We start from the raw sequence: 22,692 nt of genomic DNA, 5'->3' as shown, positions 1-22,692 counted from the left end.
AAATAGCTTCAAATAGCCAAGCTATTGAGCAAAATGCTTATGGTGTCGCCATTGCCCCACTCTCCCCTACCTCTCAACATAGGTGCCCTGACACCGCCTATGCATGACCAAAACAATTGTAGTCGTTCTCTCATAAGAAAATTGTAACATAACAAGACCATTACCACCCTTTTTAGAAACAGCTAGGTACCAACAAAAACCTTAGGTATTTACTATACTTTTTGTGTACCCCCAATCTCAATGATCTGTATCCGCCTATGATTTTTGAAAATGCATATTTTTAGGATCCATGTGAATTCCTGGTTCATTCTCTATCGATTGGCAAAAGTTGCGCTAAGATTGGCCCAGAAACCTGGCCGTGATAAACAGTTTAAAATGTATCTGCAATTTGCCCGTTTTTTACCCCCCTCTACCCCCCTATTGACATTTTTTAATTTTTATTTTTTTAGAAATGTAGATGACGTTGAGCGAAATCGAATGCCGTTGAATTTTGAAAATCGGCCCGTTAGATCTCGAGATATCAGGGGGGGTCGTAAACAGCCCCCCCCCCCTGCCACTAATAGGGGTAGCCAGGAGCCTGCCACAGGGTTAACCGTGCCCACCAAAGAACTGGATACCCATTTTGAGTTCAGCTGACTGGGCTGCGCTCACCAACTGCGGACGGACGACTGCAGGCCATCCCTCGTACATGTAAGTGCATACCGACTCGGTATCAGTGCAGTGCTCGGTATTACCGAGCACTGCACTGGAGTTGCAATTGAACCCGGGATCTCACCACCGCGAGGCTCAACATTCAACCCGCTCTGCGCTGGTGGTGTGGGAAACCATGAGAGCTATGAAGTGCTAAGAAGGATGAAAAGGTGGCATATGTCCATGAAAGAGTATATAACCACGTTAGGCATTAATTTAACCCTCGCCGGCCGAGGGGGGGGGCGGGTGCCGCCCCCCCCCATAGGGTTTTTTTCGCGATAGCTCCGAACACGCTGGCGATAGAGAGCTGAAACTTACCTGGCATACCTGACCTTTGATCCAAGCCGCATCTTTTGACACCAACCGCATTTTTGGGTCAGGTCAGGTCACTGACCTATGACGTCATAAGTGAACCTCTGCACGGTCTTCAGATGTCGCAACTTCGCAACGCCCTCACTGCCAGAGGAGATGTCACAGGCAACTGAAACTTGCAGGATCTAGTATCCATTATGAGTCTCACAACTTGTATATCTCGGATTTTTCCTAAAGGTCATATGAGGTCAGGTCATTTTCGTGACCTCACCATTATAAGTCAATGGGGAAAAATGAAAACTGCTATTCTGGTGCCGGGAACGATCTCCAACTATCTCAAGCACACAGAATCTTGATTTGATGCACTCCTTGCAATGTTAGATGCGTCACTTTTGCAATGTTGACCTTGCGTGACGTCATTTATGTCGTCATCAAGGTGATATTAGTTTTTCGTCAATAACTCTTGATCAAATTGAGCTAGCGAGTCGAGAAAGCCACCAATGGACTCAGGAAGACCTGCCGAATCGAATGATATGCGACATGACCTCTTTCGACCAACTTCGTGACCTGGGGGTGCTGACCTGACCTTGACCTGAGGTCAACACCCCAAGTTGACCTGACCCGGACAAAAAGTATATCATTTGACGCGCCTGAGCGAGGCGAACACGATGCTGCCAAAATCGCGGCTCTGCGGCCGTTTTTTGCGAAGTTATTCACCAAAAACTGAACCGTACCCTGGGGCACTTGACCTGACCTCAGAGGTCACCGGTTGACCTAGGACCTTAAAATCGGGTACCAATCTCTGCGTCTCGTAACGGCGCACACGCTCGTTTTTCCCGCGACGCGCTAGCTCCACCAGGGGCGAAACGGTGAGGGGGTCGTACCCGCCCCCCCCCCCCCCTCGGCCGGCGCGTATGTAGAAAACCAATAGGTCCGGCGAGGGTTAAGGAAGGTCATGTACCGATTTTTAGGGCCACCTTAAAAACTGTTTGGAAATGGATTTAGGTATTAGCAGCTGATGCTTGGCTTGAATACCTATGCGCCACTTTAAGTTAAAGTATCGTTTTCGAATTTTTCGAAATTCTGAACTGTTTTGTATACTTAGGTACCTGCGTGTTTGCCTTTTTTTTAATAATTCTATCCTATTAGGCTGACGAAGGAAGCTGTAACTCTTTCGAAAGCTCCCAATAAAAACTTAAAGCTGGTGTCTGAATGATCATATACCAAACTTCGGGGAGTAAATATTTCTTTTTCCGTGTATACGCCGACTGATCGGTTCTGTAGATAGGTGGCTGTCGGTTTTCACAGATGTGACGGGCACTGGGGGGGGGGGGAGGCGTGCGGACCACGTGCCATGGCTGCTTGTCAAAACTCAGCGTGCGGCTCATGGGGAACGAAACTCTTGTGCGAACACTTGTACACTTGTATAACCAAACCGTCCCGAACACTTGTTTTAACCCTCGCCCGCATAGGGGGGGGGGGTCGAACAGACCCCCCATAGTTTTTCGCAAATAACTCGCGTTAACAGCGGCCGATCGCGACGAAACTTTCAGTACCCTCGCGTTAATCAATTTTACACCTACCCTGAAAATTTCATTACCCTGACCCCAATGACCTTTGACCTGTGACCTACTTTTCGAGACCATGTTTGGCCGGAATCGCGATTCGGCGTGTCGGCTCGCATTAGCCGCGCGTTTGCAGTCTTTTCGTGGTTTCAAGCGTTCAAACATGTGATATGATGTTGCCCTCATGCATTAGGGGGTGTGTCAAGGTCACCTGAAGGTCAGGTCAGGTCATTGACCTTTGGTGACCTCGGTTCACTTTTTCGAGTTTTACATGTTTTTAGGTCAGTTTTTGGAGCTGAATTCGAATTTAGCAACCATATCAACATTTACGAAGTAGTTTTGGTGCCTTCGTAACATGTTACGAAGCTGTCAGAGGCGGTTGACACCTACTAGGAATACCCGGCAGGACCCCTACTGGATGACCTGACCTGACCTGACCCGACCTGGACTAAATGCATAAAGACATCATCTGTGATCAAAACTAACATGATATTCGTGATCGGCGCCCCGAAAAAACCCATAGCAGCCACACTTTACGACGTTCTAACACAGGGGTCGGCAAATGGTGGGGCATGCCCCCTTTGGGGGTAATGGAGCCGTTTCGGTGGGGGTAATGAGGGATTCTGAGAAAGCCTATGTTTTTAGAGTTTGTAGCTCCAGTGATGGAGCCATCGTGACTGTTGCATCCCAGGATTCAAAGATTAGCCCAGGCCAAAGGCACAGCAGTCAGCACACATTGATTAGATACCAATTTTCACGTACCTGCTCGCCTCACCATCTCACCCCTCGGCCCTCCGTACAGTCGTACAAAAGCAGCTGCAGCTTTTGACCGTCGCCCGTCTGTTGGCGTTTCAACAGCCGCTAACATAAGGGGGAGGAGTCGATCGGACCCCCGCGGCCTCTCGGACTCTGATATGGAGCTGTGCATAAAAAAGACGAGCGTGCTACCCATGACAATAGGAAGCCGCTGCTGCCCATTTTTAAGGTCCTTGGTCATTCCGTCTCATTCAAGAGGCCAGAGGGCAATGACAAGTGTCGGGAAAATCGGGACCCGCTATAACTCCTTGAAGTGAGAGTTTATGGCTCAAGATGATCTCCAGAAAAGCTCATAAGCCAACGGTCATTATGGGTCCAGAGGCCAGTTTTACCAACAGAAAAATAGCCGCCTGCCGGAATTTTTGCCTAAAGATCGTTTCACATATGGAGCGTAAACGGTACAGCCCTATCCGCTTACGAGCCCATCGCGTTTACGCTCCGTATGTGAAGCGGTCTTGAGGCCAAAAATTCCGGCAGGCGGTTATTTTTCTGTTGGTAAAACTGGTCTCAGGTCATGATATGTTCCGGGCTGGTAAAAAAATATGACGGGCTCGAGGGTACAATTTGGTCGTGATCCAATGCCTTTTACGTGAGCTTTTAACGAAAAACCACCCGCCGCCCCTATACGTACAGTGTGTCTAAAAAGAATGTACCGTCGCCACTACGTGGCGCTGGTGTCGCGAGCCGGTAGTTGGCTGAATCCGCACCAGACCACATATTCCCAAGCGCTAGGTGACAGCTGCGCAGCGGCCGGTAGTAGCGTAAGCCCGAACCTTCGTGACACGACCCCGGGGGGGGGGGGAGGGAGGGGAGCGGGCGGGGCAGCGCGTGTAGGGAGGGGTGCTCCAGCAAGCTGGCAGTTGTCGCGGCCAAAGGTCAAGGGGTCACACACCAAGCGAACGGACGCTGATGTGGGTTCGTGGGGATCATGAACTTGTGTGTGGTAGGTGCGTCTTGCGATGCACGGGTGATACGCCAGGTCTATGTAAGCCAAAGGATTCAGGGGAGAGCTGAAGAAAAACACCTGGTCAACTACGGCGAATAATAGTGCTGAAAAATGGAAAGTATGGGTCAATGCAAGCCTTCATGACTATAAACAACTTTCTGAGGACGCAAAGGCCAGCATTGAATAACGATATCCGGATCGAAATTAGCAATGATTTATAATTAAATGCCGAACTAATAGCGCTGCAAAACCCTCCTAGCAAATTGTCAAGTCCTTCCGCGTTCAAACAATCACCTGTAAGGTTAGAACATTAATGGCCAGGTAAAAACATGGTCGGGATTTGATTAACCGGATTATAAGTCGATTTTTTAGTCGGGATTTGATAAGTCGGATTTTTTTACGCCAACCGCATTTTTAAGTCAAGTCAGGTCACTGATCTATGACGTCATAAATGAGCAGTCCTAAAATGAACTGTGTGAAACTGTCCTAAACTGTCCAACATTTTAGGACTGTGTGCACACTCCTAAAATGTTCCAACTTCGCAACACCCTCAGTGCAGAGCTTTCATAGGGAGATGAAACTTACAGGATCTTATAGTATGATCGAGAGTATCACAACTTGTATAAATGTATATCTCGGATTTTCTGAAGGGTCGCCTGAGATCAGGTCAGTGTCTCACCATTAAAAGTCAGGGGAATATAGAAATTGCTAGTTTGGTCCGGAAATGATATACAACTATCTCAAATTCTCAAGCACACGGAATCGTGATTTCATGCGCTCCTTGCAAGGTCTGATGCTTTAATTTTGCTTTGTTGATCTTGCGTGACGTCATTTATCACGTAACCAAGGGTATCAGTTTTTCGTCAATAACTCCCGATCAACTAAAGCTACCGAGGCGATAAAGCCACTAATGGACATGAAAAGACCTGCCGAATCGATTGATATGCAATATGACCTCCTTTGACCAGCTTCGTGACCTGACGGGCTGTGACCTGACCTTGACCCGAGGTTAACACCTTAACTCTCGCCCGTATTGGTGTTTTTCCAGCCGCAAACGTCTAAGGGGGGGGTCCGTTGGACCCTCCCTTGCCGTTTCGCCCCTGATCGAGCTAGAGCTTCGCGGAAAAACGAGCGTGTTGGCCGTGACGAGAGGAAGTCGATGATACCCAATTTTAAGGTCCTAGGTCATCGGTTGACTTTCCAGGTCAGGTCAATGACCCAAAAGTCGGGAAAATCGGGCCTGTTAGAAAGTCGTAAAGCGTGGCTGCTATGGGGTTTTCGGGGTGCTGATCACGAATATCATGTTAGTTTTGATCACAGAAGATGTCTTCATGCATTTTGGCCAGGTCGGGTCAGGTCAGGTCAGGTCAACCAGTAAGGGTATTCGTAGTAGGTAGGTGGCAACCGCCTCTGACAGCTTCACAACATGTTACGAGGGCACCAAAACTACTTCGTAAATGTTCATATGGCTGCTAAATTCGAATTCAGCTCCTAAAACTGGCCTAGAAACATGTAAAACTCGAAAAAGTGAACCGAGGTCATCAAAGGCCAATGACCTGACCTGACTTTCCGGTGACCTTGACACCCACCCTAATGCATGGAAGCAACATCATATCCCATGTTTGAACGCTTAAAACCACGAAAAGACTGCAAACGCGCCGCTAATGCGAGCCGACATACACCGAATCGCGATTCCGGCCAAACATGATCTCGAAAAGTAGGTCGCAGGTCAAAGGTCATTAAGGTCAGGGTCATGACAATTTCAGGGTGGGTGTAAAATTGATTAACGCGAGGGTAACGAAAGTTTCGTCACAATCGGCCGCTTTTTACGCGAGTTATTCGTGAAAAACCGAGGGAGGGGGTCCGTTCGACCCCCCCCCCTCTATACGGGCGAGGGTTAAGTTGATCTCACCCGAAGAAAAAGTATACCATTCGACACGCCTGAGCTAGACAAACGAGGCCTGAATAAAAAAAAAAACACGATGCTGCTAAAATCGCGGATCTGCGATCATTTTTAGCGAAGTTATTTACCAAAAACCGAACCTGTGCCTTGGGCCACTTGACCTGACCTCCGAAGTCATCGGCTGACCCTGGTCCTTAAATCGGAGACCAATCGCTGCATTTCGTAACGACGCACACGATCGTTTCTTTCGTGAGGCTCTAGCTCAATTAGGGGCGAATCGGCGAAGGGGGTTGTTTCCTCACTTCCAACCCCCAACGTCCCCTCGGTATTCAGAAAACCTGAAGGTCCGGTGAGGGTTAAAACGTTTCTCCTGAACGAGGAAGAAATGTAAAAGTCAAAGCTTTATAGACGTCCTGTAAAAGTGGCCATAATAATAAATTCGTTAGAAATAAGATGCTTTTTAACCCATTTATGCCCAGGAATATTGACCATCATGAAAATCGACGAAATCAAAATATGTTATGCTCCTACCAGGGCCTTGTATGGAATCGAAAATATTTTTTGCCTGCAGCAAAAGTTTCTCGAGAAAAACGTAAAAAACATGCGTTGCGAAATCGCAACGAAGGGCACACCGGGCGCCATCAGCGTTGCGAAAACGCAACGACGGGCACATCAGACGGACATAAAGTACACTGAACTGCCGTATATGCTAATATGTTTTGACAAAACATCAATCAACTGTTGACAACTATTGCTTGAAAATGCGGAACCCACATCCGTCATGCTCTATAACCCGCCTAAGAGCCTCAGTGAGGAAGCATAGCTTCATGATTCGCGAACGGGGAGATGGCAACACGGTCATTATCAACCATTTACGTTGTCCATCTGTTCATTTAAAGTTGTGGTCGACACGTATCCAGGGTGATGCTTTCTTTTTGGAAGCTAGACAGATCCATTACCTCCACCTATCAGACCCTGCACAGTGCACACTGAATACAATTAAACGGAGGATTGGGAGTAAACCAGTGCCTCTCGTATGCGCGTATATCCGCAATCATTTTTAACCACCCTCTTAGGAGTAAAGTTAAATTCCATTGCAGGTTAGTCGTACCCACTCTCAGCAAAAAGAAAAAAGGACCGATCCGGCTCTAACAAATTACCCGCGTAAGGCGTAGCGCATCACAACAAATCGACTCCCAGTTTATCATGTTTACACCTAATCCAAAATTTTCATGGCCCCACTCTCGGCGACCTTCACGTGTAACCTCTTTCTCGAGACAATGCCAGGACAGAATGGTGATTCGACGTCAATCCGCCCTTTCCATCTTCAGGATAGTTGAATCCTCCTCCACGCCTCATCCCCCTGTTCCGGGCTGGACCGGCAACGTATATCGCACTGTAAAAAAATGTCACGAGCCAATTCTATGACAAGGAGTGGGTTACACGGTCGTCCATTGTACCTTGCTGTTATATATAGGGACATTACCAGCCTGAGAGTTGTTAAAGAGTGGCCTCGTGAAACAATTGGTTACAAACGGTAACCTAATAACTTAAATGCTTCCCTAACACCCCTTCCTGCTTATCAACAGATTTCGCGCTGTGTCGGAAAACTACGCATAGTCTCATAATTAAATCCGCCAGAAGCTTGTTGCATGCTTGTTACATGCATGTTTCATTATCGTGTCATATCATTATTATGTCGGCTAATGAGGCACCGCCCTGCACGTGCTTTAAATATAATCCTGCGCACACGCCACCTAGTCGGAAACTCATCATCGGACTAGTCCTGGTAGGGTTTTCGTGTTGCCGAATGAGGCAAAACGACTTTGATTCGGTAGTGCCTCATAAATCCCTGCTACGGTGAGCAGCGACGAGTCTGAGACTGCTTCTAAAACGCGTCCTTCACTTCCGGCGAGGCCGTCATTTCCGGCCGCCATTGTTCAGTTCTGCGGCTGCCGGCGGTTGGTGCGGTTGTGTTGTGGCACGGTGCGTTGTGAAGTTCTCGGACTGGGATATTTCGAAGGTACGTTATATTGTATGATATTTACGTAGCAATGGACGACATTTTATTTATTTTGTAATATTCTGAACACATGTTGCGTCATAGAATTCACCCCTTGACCGTTGTGGGCCACTGTTTCGTTTGAATTCAGACTATTGGAAGACGGACTTTCTTTCAGTTGCTGTCTAGCCTTTTTTCCAAATGTGTAAGCTACACATATTGCCTCACATTGATTTATCTTATACAAAAGTCAGTTGATGTAGATAATAAAGCCATCCTCACTAATATTTTAAAATCAGCAGTTAATTTTCTTTTCTCTTTGCAGAGTTGCTCAAAGTTGTGGGAGACTGAGGCATGAAGGTATACCGGAAGCCAGCGATATTTATGTTGGTAAGCCTCGCCCAGAAAAAAATACTTGCTTGAATCTGCAAAGTATGGCAAATATTTGATTGACTGCACAGTGCATTATGTACCTGACATGGCAGGATCAACTTGCTCACTCGCCTGTTGTAAGTGCCGTTGCGTCAGAGCCCGTGGAAGTGCCCGATCGTGTCTCATGCAGCCGTATTATTTTGTGAATGTTATTGGTGGTGACTCGAATCAGCTTTTGCACCACTCCACTATGATATCGTAATATGTATATATTAAGATATTTTGTATCGTATGCTAATAAGTAATAAACGTTATTTTTGTGTATGCTTTTTTTGTAACGTGGTTGGCACGCTGTCGTGGCTGTCGTTGGCCGGGTCGTCCACCAGTCGGAGGGGCGGCTGGGGAGAAGAATGGGGGGGGGGGGTGATGCAATTGAGCTAGTATTACTACTGGGCAGCAATAGCAGGCGCTAGCTGGTTGGGTTACCAGGCGAGTCCTGCTAAGGAGCCTAATCGGCGTACCGATCTGCTGGTTTTGCCCTCGTTTTCAAACGAGGTACCGAATAACGAAACGAGGGGCTGACACGGAGGTGCTCGGTTTATCAGGCGTGGGCTTGTCATTTACTAACGAAACAAGCTTGTACCCTCTTACTAGCTAAATATGAGGCGATTTTTACACGTCGCTGCATGCTCATTTTTGCGCCAGCGGTTTTCCTACAAGGGGCTTGTAAGATTTTTTTACAGTGCGCAATCGGGCAGCTCACATAGGAGCGCGCCTGTAGCCGGGTGCAGTGAGTGCTTGGGAGGGGGGAAGGGGGTGGGTCATGGGTGGCGGCTGCCCACTGGCTGGGCTCAGTCTCCAGTCTACGATTGACCGTGTCCGGTCAGACAAATGTCTCCCCTAATTCCAATAATCCTGCTAGCTCTAAAAATGGTCTGATTAGATAAAAAGCCTATCAAAGTAAGAAAACAGGCGTATACTCCACATCAAGCAGCTTATGAATCTATGCGTGTTATGAATCCTAAAAATTATTATTTTCCCATGGGTCCGCTCTCATTACCCCTGCCGAAGGGCTCAGCTACCATCAGAGGGGGCCTATCCCACTATTTGCCGACCCTCAGTTATCTTTTCTAACGTAAATGCTGGTAGTCAGCAGATTCTATCCAGAGAATGGCGATGCCTATCTGTCGCCTGATACCAGAGTCCAGAATACATCCCCGTTATTCATTATTTATGCACAATGTACATAGTAGATCCAATTTCCAAAGGACCTATTTATCTCTCAGCTCCGTTAGCATCGCCGACCGTTTGATGCATGGGTCCTTTTCCTACCATGCGATTTTCAGATGCATGGGAACACATTGCTTAGTGAACGAACAGCCCGAGGCCGAAAATCTGCGAGAGAAAAGGAAAGGAGTGTTTGTGGCTGTTTGAGCCAGCAAATATGAAATGTGTCGCAACATTTTACGTGCGAACGCACCTTGCACTAAACCAGGGGTGTCGTTTTCCGAAAATGATTGGTAGTGCCCAAAGACGGCGGCTGGCCATATATGACGGGGCTTACAAGGTAGGGTACCCCCAAATCTGCCTTTCTCATCGGATTTCAGCCACTTATTTTTCGCCCTGGTCATTGACAAGACTAACCGAAATCTAAAAAAAAACACAAAAAAAAACTTTGGAAATCTGGGTCCACACCGGACGCCATGCACAAAACGTGCAGTTATATAGGCAATAGTGTCGGAGGAATGCACGCCATTCTGAAAGAGGCCCACATCGACTTAAAAGGACGGCTGTGCTGAAAGGGGACAGAGACAGCTTTGAGGGCCCAAGCCGACTAAAAAAGACGGCTGCAGGGCCAGGAACGGTTTTGAAGACCCACGCCAATTGAAGGGTTCGACAACTAACGAGGACTGGAAACACAACGATAGTTAGAAAGACCTGCTTGCCAAAATAAAAGGATGACAGTACGAGGGGCGTTCAGAAAGCTACGGGCCCGACCATGAAGGAGCAGAGAGATACAGCATCGACTCATTAGACCAAAAAGTTCATTTATTCAAATAAACACCGTTAAGGCAAACACATTTCGCGCAGCGCTTCGCGAGAGCCCTCAAGGCCTCCGTAACCAAGTGGGTTTTGGACCCATCCTGCACGTCCAAGACGGCTGATTTCGTCTCCCTGCTGTTAGCGAGGTTGCCGCTGCTAATTTTCTTATGTTGGGGAAGAGGTGGCAACCACTAACCAGAGTGTGCAAGGTTCGGAGAGAAAAAAGTGGATGCGACAACAACTCGAAGCTCATCGCTTCACTGTTCGTCATCCCGCCCATGTACGCAGGTGCGTGGTCGCGGATCAGGTGCACACTTTACGTCAGCTTCCCTATAGCCTCTCCTCGATGTTTATCGAATGGACGCACATCATCAATTGTGTGCCCCTGTTTTGGAAAGTTGACGAGCGGAGGGGGGTCGCATCGACCCCTCCCCCCTGCCAGGCCGTGTTATGAAAAATGCCCAGGGCGAGGGTTAACGCTTGGTGCCTTTTCTGCACTAACTACTATGAAACGAATCACTGCTCTCTTCTGGGCGTCGCCCATCCTATCCGAAATGGCGAACTATGCTACGAATAGAAGCCCGAATCAATCACAGAAGAGACTTAATTAATGGCCACTTACTTAATTTGCGTAAGTGGACATCCCAATAACACATCATTAAACACACCGCCTTGCAGGCCAAAATTCAAACTCCTTCATTGTTCGGCCCGAAACTTTTTGAACGCCCCTCGTAGTTACGAGCTTCAGTTTTCGGGGTCTGATGCGGTAATGACCTGGCGTTGAACCCTGGGGAATCAGGCTGCATCACCCACTCAAATCAATATACCTATGGCCTATTCTGGAGCACCGCGGCACCTTCCGAAGTCGGTGTAGGGCCTCCAGCGGCTGGTGTGGAGACGGATCGGGGTCTATTAGGGGCGGTCGCGAGGTATGCGGGACTCAGAGGCAGTTATGGACCTCTATAACCAATTGCGTTTTCGAGCCTCTTAAAATCCATTAAGGACCGGAGTCCTAGACACGTGAAACCTCATTGTCAGCTACATGCACCTACTGTGGCTAGAACCTTATTTATGTACTTGCATATGTGCTTATTTAATATTTGCTTATCTGTTTATTTTGATTTTTTATCAACTGATAAGTGCCAAAAGATTGGTAGGGCTCAGCGAACATTGGTAGGGCCCAAATAAACATTGGTAAGGCTCGGGCCCTACCAGGCCTATACAAAACGACGCCTCTGACTATTGTGAAACTTGGTAGGTAGGTAGGTAGGTAGGTACCACATAACTTGAAATTACTTGACGTAATGACATGATGTGGAAAGTGAAAATGATACCTAGGTGTAGGTATTGATGGAAATTTATGGACTTAGGTACGCTACAAGAAGATTGAATTGGTCAACCAATTCAAATTCAATCTACTTGTGGAGTACCTAAGTCTATAGATTTTCATCAATAGTTACCACTTACCTACCATTGAAGTTACTTGCTATCATGTTGATTTTATACATAAGAACCTCATTCATTTTATTTGTATGACATGTTTGAATGCAATTTTCTCAATAAGTGAAGAAAAATGTTGGTAGTGCTCAACAACACATTGGTAGTGCTCAGCTGAACATTGGTAGTGCTCGGGCACTCCCAGGCCTATACAAAACGACGCCCCTGCACTAAACATACCTATATACGTCCCTCATGGCATAGGCGGCGGAGCGGGGGGAGGGGGCACCGGGGCACCGTGCCCCCCTTGATTTTGCCATTTTAACATTATCCCGATAGGCGTTGCATGGAAATGGAAATGGAAAGAATGAGACCAAAAGTCAGCAGTGCTCCCCCCCCCCTTAATTGAAGATGTTCCGCCGCTACAGCCTCATGGCTACAAAATGAGAGAGAGAAAGAAAGAGAGAGAGAGAGAGAAAGAGAGAGAGAGAGAGAGAGAGGGGGGAGAGAGTTGGGGAACGAGGAGGAGAGGGAGGAAGATGGGGAAGAGAAAGAGAGAACCCACAGCGTATCACGAGTGAAGTTTGCTGTTGATATTCATACTTCCGCTACCCTGCCAATGTGCCCATCGTTGCGTTTTCGCAACACCGCTGTCTTTCCGATGTGCCCTTCGTTGCGTTCCCGCAACGCGACCGTAGTCATGTTTGAAAATAGTCACAAACCCTTTTTGTAGCATTATTTCTTAACAAAATGGATATCTACGCTATTGTAGGGACTCTGCAGAATATGTTTACACAATTTTCATTACGATATTATTAAGCACTTAGCCTACTTATCTTGGTTTTCGTGACGTCATCACTCACAAAACCTTCGACTTCCCTCTGGGAGCTCTAGGCAGTAACTTACCGGCCGCACAGACTTGTAACTGCGTAGTATCATGCGCACAACCATGCTACACACGCTGAAACTTGTCTCATCGGTTAGTCTCTTTTACACACTTCTCAAGCTTCGATCACGTCGACGCTTGCTTGCGTTGCGAAAACGCAACGAAGGGCGTAAATGGGTTCGACTCCCTCATATAAAATCGGGTGCTGGGACCAATCTTATAAACGCTTTAGAATGGACAGGGCGTCACTGGCTAATGTTTGGGTGCAGAAAACGGCTATTACCTAAATGCAAAATGGTTTTCATGCATTTCAGTCAATTGTATATTCTCGGTCCCAGTGGCCGAGCTAAAAAAAATCGGTAGTGTTTTGCATCTTTTACGCCCTAAGAAACTACACCATCTATCGAAGTGGGCGGGCTTATTTGAATGGGAGGGCGCATTATGCACGAATCGAGTGCTTTCGTTTATTTTGGACTGTATTTTACCGCATCCACTGCTGGTATCACTATTAATATTATCTAATGCCGTGAATACGACAGCATTCCATTTATAAGATTGGGCCGATGGAGTCGCGCCCCGCGAGCTCAGTTTTCCGCTCGGCCACTACAGGCCAGGAAGTCGGGCTTCGCCTGAGGGCAGGACAAAGGTCAGCGAGGGAGCGCGGGGTCAGCCAGGTGTCGCCAAGTGCCGAGCGGATGCCGCTCCCTCCCCTCTCTTCCCCTCTTCTCCCCTCCTTACCTCGGTATAGATGGGGAGGGACCGAACTGCCAATGACATGCGAGCGGTCAAGGCCGCTCGCGCGGCAGCGACCCTGGCGGCCGGGTGCCGCAACTGGGATTCAGCCAAGTTACCGATTCGCCTCCTGTGGGAGAGCCAAACCAGGGGACATACTTTTTAGATATACTGTACAAGGGTTAAATGGGATATAGCATAGGCGGCGGAACGGGGAGGGCACCGGGGCACCGTGCACCCTTTGATTTTTGCATTTTAACATTAGCCCTATGGGCGTTGCATGGAAAGAATGGGACCAAAAGTCAGCAGTGCCCCCCCCCCCTCCCCTCCCCCTTAATTGAAGGTGTTCCGCCGCTACTGGGATATAGGCATTAAATGTTTTGTGGAGGAAGTGTCATGTTTTAAACTTGATGCATTGGAAATGCGCAAATACCCAAAGAGTTCCAGGATGGTATGGAATTTCAGTAAACTTGGTTGTGTCAGCAATGGGGTCTGGTAGGTGGGGGTAATGGCCCTGCCTGGCGCCCAAAAAGGGGGCACGATCCCGAATGACCTGCCGACCACTGTTCTAACAGGTCCCGATTTTCCCGACTTTTGGGTCATTGACCTGACCTGCAAGGTCAACCAATGACCTAGGACCCTAAAATTAGGTATCATCGGCTTGCTCTCGTCACGGGCAACACGCTCGTTTTTTTCCGCGAAGCTCTAGCTCGATCAGGGGCGAAACGGCAAGGGGGGGTCCAACGGCCCCCCCCCCCTTATACGTTCGCGGCTGGAAAAACACCAATACGGGCGAGGGTTAAACCTACACGTCGACCGGCCGGCCCCGTTAACCCGGCAGTTGCTGGGGTATTTCGCCACCCGCCGTTTGCTGGGGAGGGGGGGGGGTCGTTAAACGCCCCCAGCCGGTAACTCTAGAACCAATAGGCGCAGCAAAACGCACGAGGCGGCAAACGAAAGAACGGGACGAGACGCTTCAGATGAGTACTTTAAAGTTGAATTTTGAGGTCACAGGTCGGGTCAAGGTCAGGTCAAACACCTGACATCGGGCTTTCAGTAGCCTGGACTTCAGGACTTCGCAATGGGCGCCTCTCGTCATAAACTCTGTCAAAACGGTGCACAATCCTTCATATTAGGCCTACAAAAGTGTCAGCTTCATGTAGGGGTCAGACAAGCATAGGTCAGGGCCAAGGTCAGGTCAACCGGGTAGGCACATATCCCCGAAAAATCAAAACTGATATTCGCAGCCTGTGACACATTTTTATGCGTAATTTTGGGCGTAGAACACGATGGTGACATTCATTTTATCATATGTGTACGTGTTCGGTTCAAAAAGCTCAATTTAACCCGCGCCCTGGTGGGTCTGTTTATAACACGACCTGGTGGGAGGGGGCTATTTTTTGCCCCCCCCCCCCCTCGTATCTCCGAAACTACTGGACGGATCCGCAAAATTGAAACGGCGTTCGAACGGCCTGTCAAATTTGTTGAAGGAAACCAAATTTCATTGACCTCGGGGTCACCGATGACGTCACAGGTCAGGTCAAAGATGAAATGTTTCACCGTTCACGGGTCCTCTAGGGAATGCGCTATAACACCGAGGAAAACGCATTTTGTCGAGAATCAGCGATAGGGCGTCAGTTGCCTAGTAGATATTTTGCTATTAGAGGTCACTGACAATACTAGGTCAGGTCACAGGTCAGGTCACCAAGGGTCACAGGTCAGGTCACATGAGCCCAACTTTACTAAGGTTGTGTGATGCATGTTTTATGGCCAATTTTTCATTTCCAACTCAATGGTGTTGGTTATAAGACTATTAGGTACGGCTTAGGTCACTTTCTGGTGAAGTTCAGGTCAAGGTCAGGTCAAGGTCAGGACAAAAAAGGTCAAATTTATAAGTTGATAGTTTTGCATAAAATGGGTATTGATTCGATGCAGCTCGTCACGGGGAGTCTAATGGTGGTCTTTGTTTTGCGCTACGGGGTCTAGAATTCCTAAAAATTGAGTTTGAAAATTTGACGTCATCAATTTTGAACAGTTTTTTTCGCTATAACTTCGCCAAAAAAGAGGCATCAATCTCAAATTTGGTATGTGGATGGAAGGCGCGAAGGACTATCACATATATTCCGGTTTTTGCGAAATTCAGAAAACTTTTTGGATTTTTCGATAATTATATCCAAAAAATTTATTTTTTGATTTTTGGGGGTCAAAATCCAAAACTTTCCAAAATCCGAGATAGCAGTTCTGTAGCCCTGTTGATTCTACAGCTTTTATGTCTTTATCATTTTTCTGTATTTGCAAAGCTGTAGGCCTGAGAGCTCTTCCCGCGAAACCCTTTTTGGGTCGAAAACGGCAGAACATGACGTCACTCTGACGTCATTTCCGGCCAACCTATCATAGCCTTTGGAAAATTTTTTTGTCACAATGTGTAAAATTGATGTCCGTGAGGGTACTGAAAGTTTGGTGACGATCGGCGTAGCGGTTCTCGAGATATATCGAAAAGTCTGGAGGGGGGGGGGGGGCAAAAAATAGCCCCCCCCCCCACCAGGTCACGGGTTAAGAAATGAATGTATCATGGACGTGAAGTAGTCACGAGAAATTGCCAAGATTCAGTTCAAGATTTTGGAAAATGCGGAACGATAATCAATAATCTACACCTGCACCTGTTAGATTGCCGATGCTGCGCTCGAACTTAGATTTTGTCGAAAAAAGGCCATGTTGCTGTTTTGAACGAACGTTTTCAGCGAAAGAAGCAAGACTGTGAATTCCCCAGAATCTGCTTGCTTGTTATTTTTATTGCATTTTTCCATCCTTTGTGCGTTCCACCTTATAAAAAATGCGTATTATTTATTGCATTTTCCATCCATCCTTTGTGCGTTCCAAGGCGGAACGCACAAAGGATCGTTTCAGGCAAGATAAAAACATATCCGTTATGAACTTCAATATCATGATATGGATTTTAACCCTCGCCCCGTTTGGGGGGCATTTTACCCCCCCCCCCCCTGTAGTTTTTCCTGAATAGCAAGAAAACGGCGGCGCGCAGCGCCGCCAAATTTTCAGTACCTTCCCGGGCATCAATTTGACACCTTCACACCGAATTTCAAGTCTTAGGTCATCTTAGGTCAGGAGTTATTGAGGTCAAACTGAGGTCATGTTCGAGCAAAAATGAGCAAAAAACATGCAATCTTGAAACGCTCACCAAATTTACAGTTACCAAGCAATTTCAAAGTTCTTTATATGGTCTAGTAGACAAAAAGCGGTGCTACAAAACTGCTATGTCGGATTTTCAAAATTCTGGGTTTTTGTTCCCCGAAAATTCAAAAAATTGATTTTGTTAGAAAAACTCAAAAAATCCAAAAAATTTCCGAATTTCGAAAAAAAACGGAATATATATGATATTCCCTGTGCTCTTCTATACATACCAAATTTCAGATCGATATCTCGTTTTTTGGCCAAGTTATAGCGAAAAAACTGTTCAAAATGATGACGTCAAATTTTTGAACTCAATTTTTAGCGATTCTAGACCACGTAGGGAAAAACAAAGACCACCATTGAGCTCCCCGTGACGAGCTGCAACGAATCGATGCCCATTTTATGCAAAAATATCACTTTTGAAATTTGACCTAATTTGACCTGGCCTTGACCTGACCTTGACCTGACCTTGACCTGACCTTGACCTGACCTTGACCTGACCTTGAACAAAACGTGACCTAAGCTGGCCCAAAAGTCTGCCTGACCCACATAATCGCATTTGTCATGTATGTAAAATTGACCATAAAACATGCATCACACGACACTTTCATATTGTGACCCCCCAGTGACCTGACCTCTGTGACCTGACCTGGTATCAGTGACCTCAAATAGCAAAATATGTGTTTGAAGAACATTTCCCCATCGATGATTTTCAATGAAATGCATTTTACTCGATTTTACAACGCATTTCTTGAAATGCCTGTAAACGGTGAAAATTCGACCTTTGACCTGACCTGTGACGTCATCGGTTTGACCTATGTAGGTCAATAAAATTGGGTCACAAGGTAGTTCCCTGATAGGGCTATCCAACACCGTTTGCCGCTTGTCGCTAGGTTGCGTGGTTCTCGAGATCTTTGGGGTCCAAATTGCCCCCCCCCCCAACGGGGGGGGGGGGCTCTGTCGAGCATTGCTCGGCAGAGCCCAACGGGGCGCGGGTTAATAGAACCGTCCGGAGTCGGAGTCGGAGTTGGAGTCGGAGTCGGAGTCGATTTTTGAAGCCGGAGTCGGAGTCGGAGTCGGAGTCACCCTAAAATCCATCGACTCTGCAGCCCTGGCATTATATCAAAATAGTAACAGTTTCTATAAAACATGCTTGGTACTTAGTTGCCAATGCGCAAGTGGGGCAAGGGACAAGCAAGGATTTTGCTGTTCACCAATGAAAAAGCCGAGAAGAGCCAGGAAATAACCTCCATTCATGTCAGCCGGAACAGCATGCCGATAAAAAACGCCATCGAACAGACACCTGTATAAAGAAAGTCGGCCTCGGTCCGTCGGCGAGCAGGACGGGTGCAGACCAGCGACAGCCGTCCCACCGTCCGCACCACTCCGTCGAACTTAGCGCCATGGCCGCCCCCGTCGGCCTCCTCGCCTCTGCGCTGCTCTTGGTGACAGGTGAGCACTCACTGAGCAGCACACTCTGTGCACTGTGTTTCTACGGTGCGTGCTATGGATGATGATGTAAATAAATAAACAAATTTAATTATTACAAATGCATTCAAACATATCCAAAAAGACACACAAAGCTTGTGAATTTACATCCTCATCCAACCTGTCGTGGATACTCAACAGGTGCATGCTATCTGCGCTGTCATGGGTGGCAGATGAACAATGCGCTCTGAGGACTGCGCAGTGAGCACTGAGCAGTGTATGTATCTGCTTACTTTTAGTGACAGCGGTGGACGCCATGCGCAATGTGCACTGTACTGTGTAGTATTCAGGCTGGCGGCGCTTGACTGACAAGTGTGGCACGGCAAGGACGGGAGGCAAGGGTCAGCCGTTTTCAAATTCCACCTAAGACTGAGTTGTTTGCAGGTGCCAGCGCCTCGGTCTTTGACGCCGATCTACTGGCATCGACGTTCGCGCTTCTGGGGGAGCGCCAATGTCTGCCGAGAGACTTCAACTCTTCTGCCACTCAGCCTGTAGCTCCGAACTGCGGGGAACTGGTGGGCGGCTCCGACCCGCCGGCGCCATGCCGGGGAGTGCAGCGACTCCCCCTGTTCTATAACTGCTACGTCAACGGGTGCGTCACCGCCGACGGCTTTGCAATAACCGTTTTCACGACGGCTGTCTGGTACACGTTTGGTGCATATTTGGTGCAGAGTTGTTCAAATTAGGTTCATTGTAGCCGTTTTCACGACGGACATCTGACACACATTTGGTGCAATTAGGTGCAGATTTTGTGCAGATTTGGTCAAATTAGTTTCACGTTTGTTTCATAAAAGTTATCAGTTTGGGTTGCACAGATGCTTATATACCTCACTTTTCAAAATATCAGACATTATTTTCGATTAAAACACTGAAGTACCTAATTCTTTGAAGATAATTGTCGCAAAGGAGAGTCGGTGCAGATTTGGTCAAATTAGATGCATTCGCCAGACAGCCCGTCGTGAAAACGCGGTTTGTGTTCCTTAGGAGTTATCAGCTTGGGTTGCACAGTTCCGTAGATCGCTGGTTTGTCAAATTATCAGACGTTACTTTTGATTAACCCTCGCCCGACGAGGGGGGTCGATGCAACCCCCCCCCCCCGCCCCTAAGGTTTTTCGCAAATAACGTAAAAACGGCGGCGCGTAGCGCCGCCAAATTTGGCATACCCTCTGGGGCAACATACTTACCCCCCACAACCCCCCTAAATATTGACTTAGAGTCACCAAACTTTCCCAGGTGCGAGATCTCCTATGGACCCACCTACCCTGTAAATTTGGCGTGTCTAAGTGCCATAGGAGCCAATCGCGAGGGGGGTCGTACCAACCCCCCCCCCCCTCACCGTCCGTGTTATGGAAAAGGCCCTCGCCTGGCGGGTTCGGTTACCGTGTAAATGGGATGCCAGTAAGATAAATTACATAATCAACTAAATTTTCATTACTGATGCACAAGCATTGTCACCAAAACTTGTGTTAAACTTATTCTGACTACCAAATTTTCATAAATGACCAGCAAACAACGCCATTCCCCAGGCAAGGTCTTCTGGACGGTGTTGCGGATTCAACTTCATTCCGTTCCGGCATGAAGGCTCACAACGCGGAGCTCAGCGACGACCAGGACTGGCTCCACAAGACGTACCAGATAATTGACGACTGCGTGGAGAAGGCCGCGGACCAGGGCCTGTCGCTGCCACAGCTGGCCGTCAGCAGCTTCCTCTGCCTCCGCTGGTCGTGGTTCGCCGACTGCGACGAGCAGCGGGCGCAGAGCGACTCCATGGACGCCGTCGGAGCGCAGCGACGAGTCGACTTCTTCTTCGGCCAGTGTCCGCTCAGTCCCAGTACGCTGGCGGCTGCCTTGGAGACCGTCTCCGGTCGCACCTTGGAACAGTGCAGTCTGAACTCGAGCCCCACTGGTAACGCGCTTCAGATGTATGCCGACACCATTCAAAACGTCATTTGCCTTCTGGATAACTTCCGAAACGGCAACAACCTCGACATCTCTGCTCTAGAGAATGCGATCGAAAGCTCCAATGCTCAAAACGCTGCGGACCTTTTGGACGTCGTGGAGATGTGTAGGGGAAGCAAGAAAACAGAGGACTTCGTCAACTGTTGGGCCGATATGGGCGTTTTCAGCTGCATCTTCCAGGAGGCGAACCAAGTGGCCAGCGCGTTCCCGAGCCATTGCAAGCTGTCTGTTTCCCAGTAGGCACCGGGGGGAACGAACCAGACGCCCGAGGCCCCGAACCCCGAAAAGGACACGAGCTCCGAAAAGGACGTGTTACACAGTATGCTGTCACCAGACAAAAATGTCATTTTTACACAATGCAGTGCGTACTCACAATACGTTTAATGTTTGGTATTGTTCTTTTATGCACCACAACTTCTGCATCTTAATGTCATCCGTCTCGAGTTTCAAGTCGTCGTTATCCAGATTGCGCTAACGTGATTTGTCCTTATCGTCTGAATAATATCATTCAACTGACCGCGGGTGCTGTTTTTATATATGGTCTGGGCCCGCGAGCCATTAAATTATATTTCTAATTTCGGCAAATGGCGCCCGTGCACTGTGCAGCCTGGAGGTGGAGCCGTTGGCAGAGCTGTCGAAAAACTTATCCCCATGCCACTGCAAACCAGGGGTAAGGACTTAGAGGTTTTGAGGGTGCTCGAGGACGGAAGGTAGGTAGGTACCTTAGGGTGCAGAAATTGAGTGAGGTGACCACGGGTGCAGCAAGGTCGACTCATCTGCTCCCCGTCGTCCGTCTGCACCCATTTGGTGTCGCTGGGTGGAGTCGTTCCCGCGCCATACGACCTTCAGTGAGCCAATGTCGATTTGGGAGGAGGTTCCCCAATCAAGCACGTGGTTGCGTGGCACGTGCTTTTAAATTGCCCCATATGTGCCGTATGCCACGTGGTTGCCGACACCCCGGTATCACAACATACTGATTTTTTTTCTTCAAAATCTGACGTGGGACTTGGGAATTTTTTGGCAAAATTGATTTGAAAGTAGTCTCTCGTAATCGCCATAGGCTCGGCATGGGGGTAAATGCACGTGCCGAGCACCCGAAATTAATGTAAATATGGTTTAAACGGCCAAGGCCGGTAGGTGGGGTGAGGGGTCCCGGCCCGAGAACCAGGGGCGGCGCCACGAATTTTTGACTGTTGTTGTTGTTTTCCCCGGAGTCCACCGGTGGTACATACCTATATTTAATCATCAACGAAAGAAGCATTTGAGATCAGCATCGGGAGATTGAGTGAAACGTGAATCAATAAATGGCGCTGCATAGGGCTAAAGGTGAGGATAGGATTTGTTTAACAGTTAGAATTGATTAGAAGAGTGCAGAAGATTAGTGGTTAGAAGGTTGGGAGACTGTGGGGTGCTAGGGTGAAAAGGGCCCATGCATTGTGAAAGAAGCCCATAGTGAAAAGGGCCATTGCACGGTGAAAAGGGCCCATACATTTATCATGGCGTAACCCGCGCTGTGCTGGGGGGGGGGGGCGTTTTTACGCCCCCCCCCCCCCCGTCAGTTTTTTTTTTGCGAATATCTCAAAAACGGCGGCGCACCTGTTCGTACATCATTTCCGCACATGTGAAAATCTCAGACCCGGGTCTTCAAGGTCAGGTCACCAGGTCACGTCAAGTGACCAGAAGTCAATGGGAGAAAATTGAAATGTGCCTCTTTTGGACGAGTGTCGTTCAAAACGCTCTCAAACATCGGTTCATACGTAAACATAGCACACTGAATCAGAAAACTGCACCTGTGACTCCTCTGTACGCCCCCTAGATCATCTCAGGTCGTGAACGGTCACCAGCAGTCTTGTGGCCATAACTTTTGATAGAGACGTGCTAGAGCGGTGAAAACACGTCAGATGTGTTCAGCACTTGGCCAGTCTTATATGTAGCCTGGCCTTACTCAAGGCGATCAAATACCGCCTTACTCAACCCATGGATGATATAATAATGGTGTTATATCATCCATGCTCAACCTTTCCTTACTTGTATGCGTCATTCTTCATTAAAGATTCCATGACGTCATCACTGTATTCAGAAAGTTTAGGGAACCTTTTACATATGGCATTTGCACTGAACCATTGGGCATTTGACATTAGTTGCGAAAGTGGCGAAAACGACGCGGTAGGCTGGGCAGCTGACACTGAACAGCTGAGTACCTGCGCATGTAACATCCTATATTGGGACGCCGGTGAAAACAGGGCGCCGGAGGCACGGACGTATAAATAAACTGGACTGACGATCCCAATGGACCTCCTATGGAAGATAGTGAAGCCGAAAAGGCGCCATTTTACGTTGCCAAAAAACCAT

The 22,692-nt window shown here is 48.0% G+C and overlaps 1 protein-coding gene across 2 annotated transcripts; it reads left to right on the top strand.

Moving 5' to 3' along the window:
• The first annotated feature begins 447 nt into the window (after positions 1-447).
• LOC122369109 lies at positions 448-20,726 on the top strand. Of its 2 annotated transcripts, XM_043343543.1 has the most exons (4): positions 448-690; positions 18,156-18,345; positions 18,766-18,973; positions 19,908-20,726. In XM_043343543.1, the coding sequence occupies exons 2-4, from the start codon at positions 18,297-18,299 to the stop codon at positions 20,578-20,580; spliced, it is 930 nt and encodes a 309-aa protein (XP_043199478.1). In that variant the 5' UTR covers positions 448-690; positions 18,156-18,296; the 3' UTR covers positions 20,581-20,726. The 2 variants fall into 2 exon arrangements, with proteins under 2 accessions (XP_043199478.1, XP_043199477.1); XM_043343542.1 differs by lacking the exon at positions 448-690 and having other exon boundaries at positions 18,011-18,345.
• The last annotated feature ends 1,966 nt before the right edge of the window (positions 20,727-22,692 follow it).

This window comes from Amphibalanus amphitrite, unplaced genomic scaffold (assembly GCF_019059575.1).
Source record: "Amphibalanus amphitrite isolate SeventyFive unplaced genomic scaffold, NRLGWU_Aamphi_draft 001006F_arrow, whole genome shotgun sequence".
NCBI lineage: Eukaryota > Metazoa > Arthropoda > Thecostraca > Balanomorpha > Balanidae > Amphibalanus > Amphibalanus amphitrite.
The sequence above is the reverse complement of the archived record's forward strand: the minus strand, read 5'-3'. Positions and strand labels throughout refer to the sequence as shown.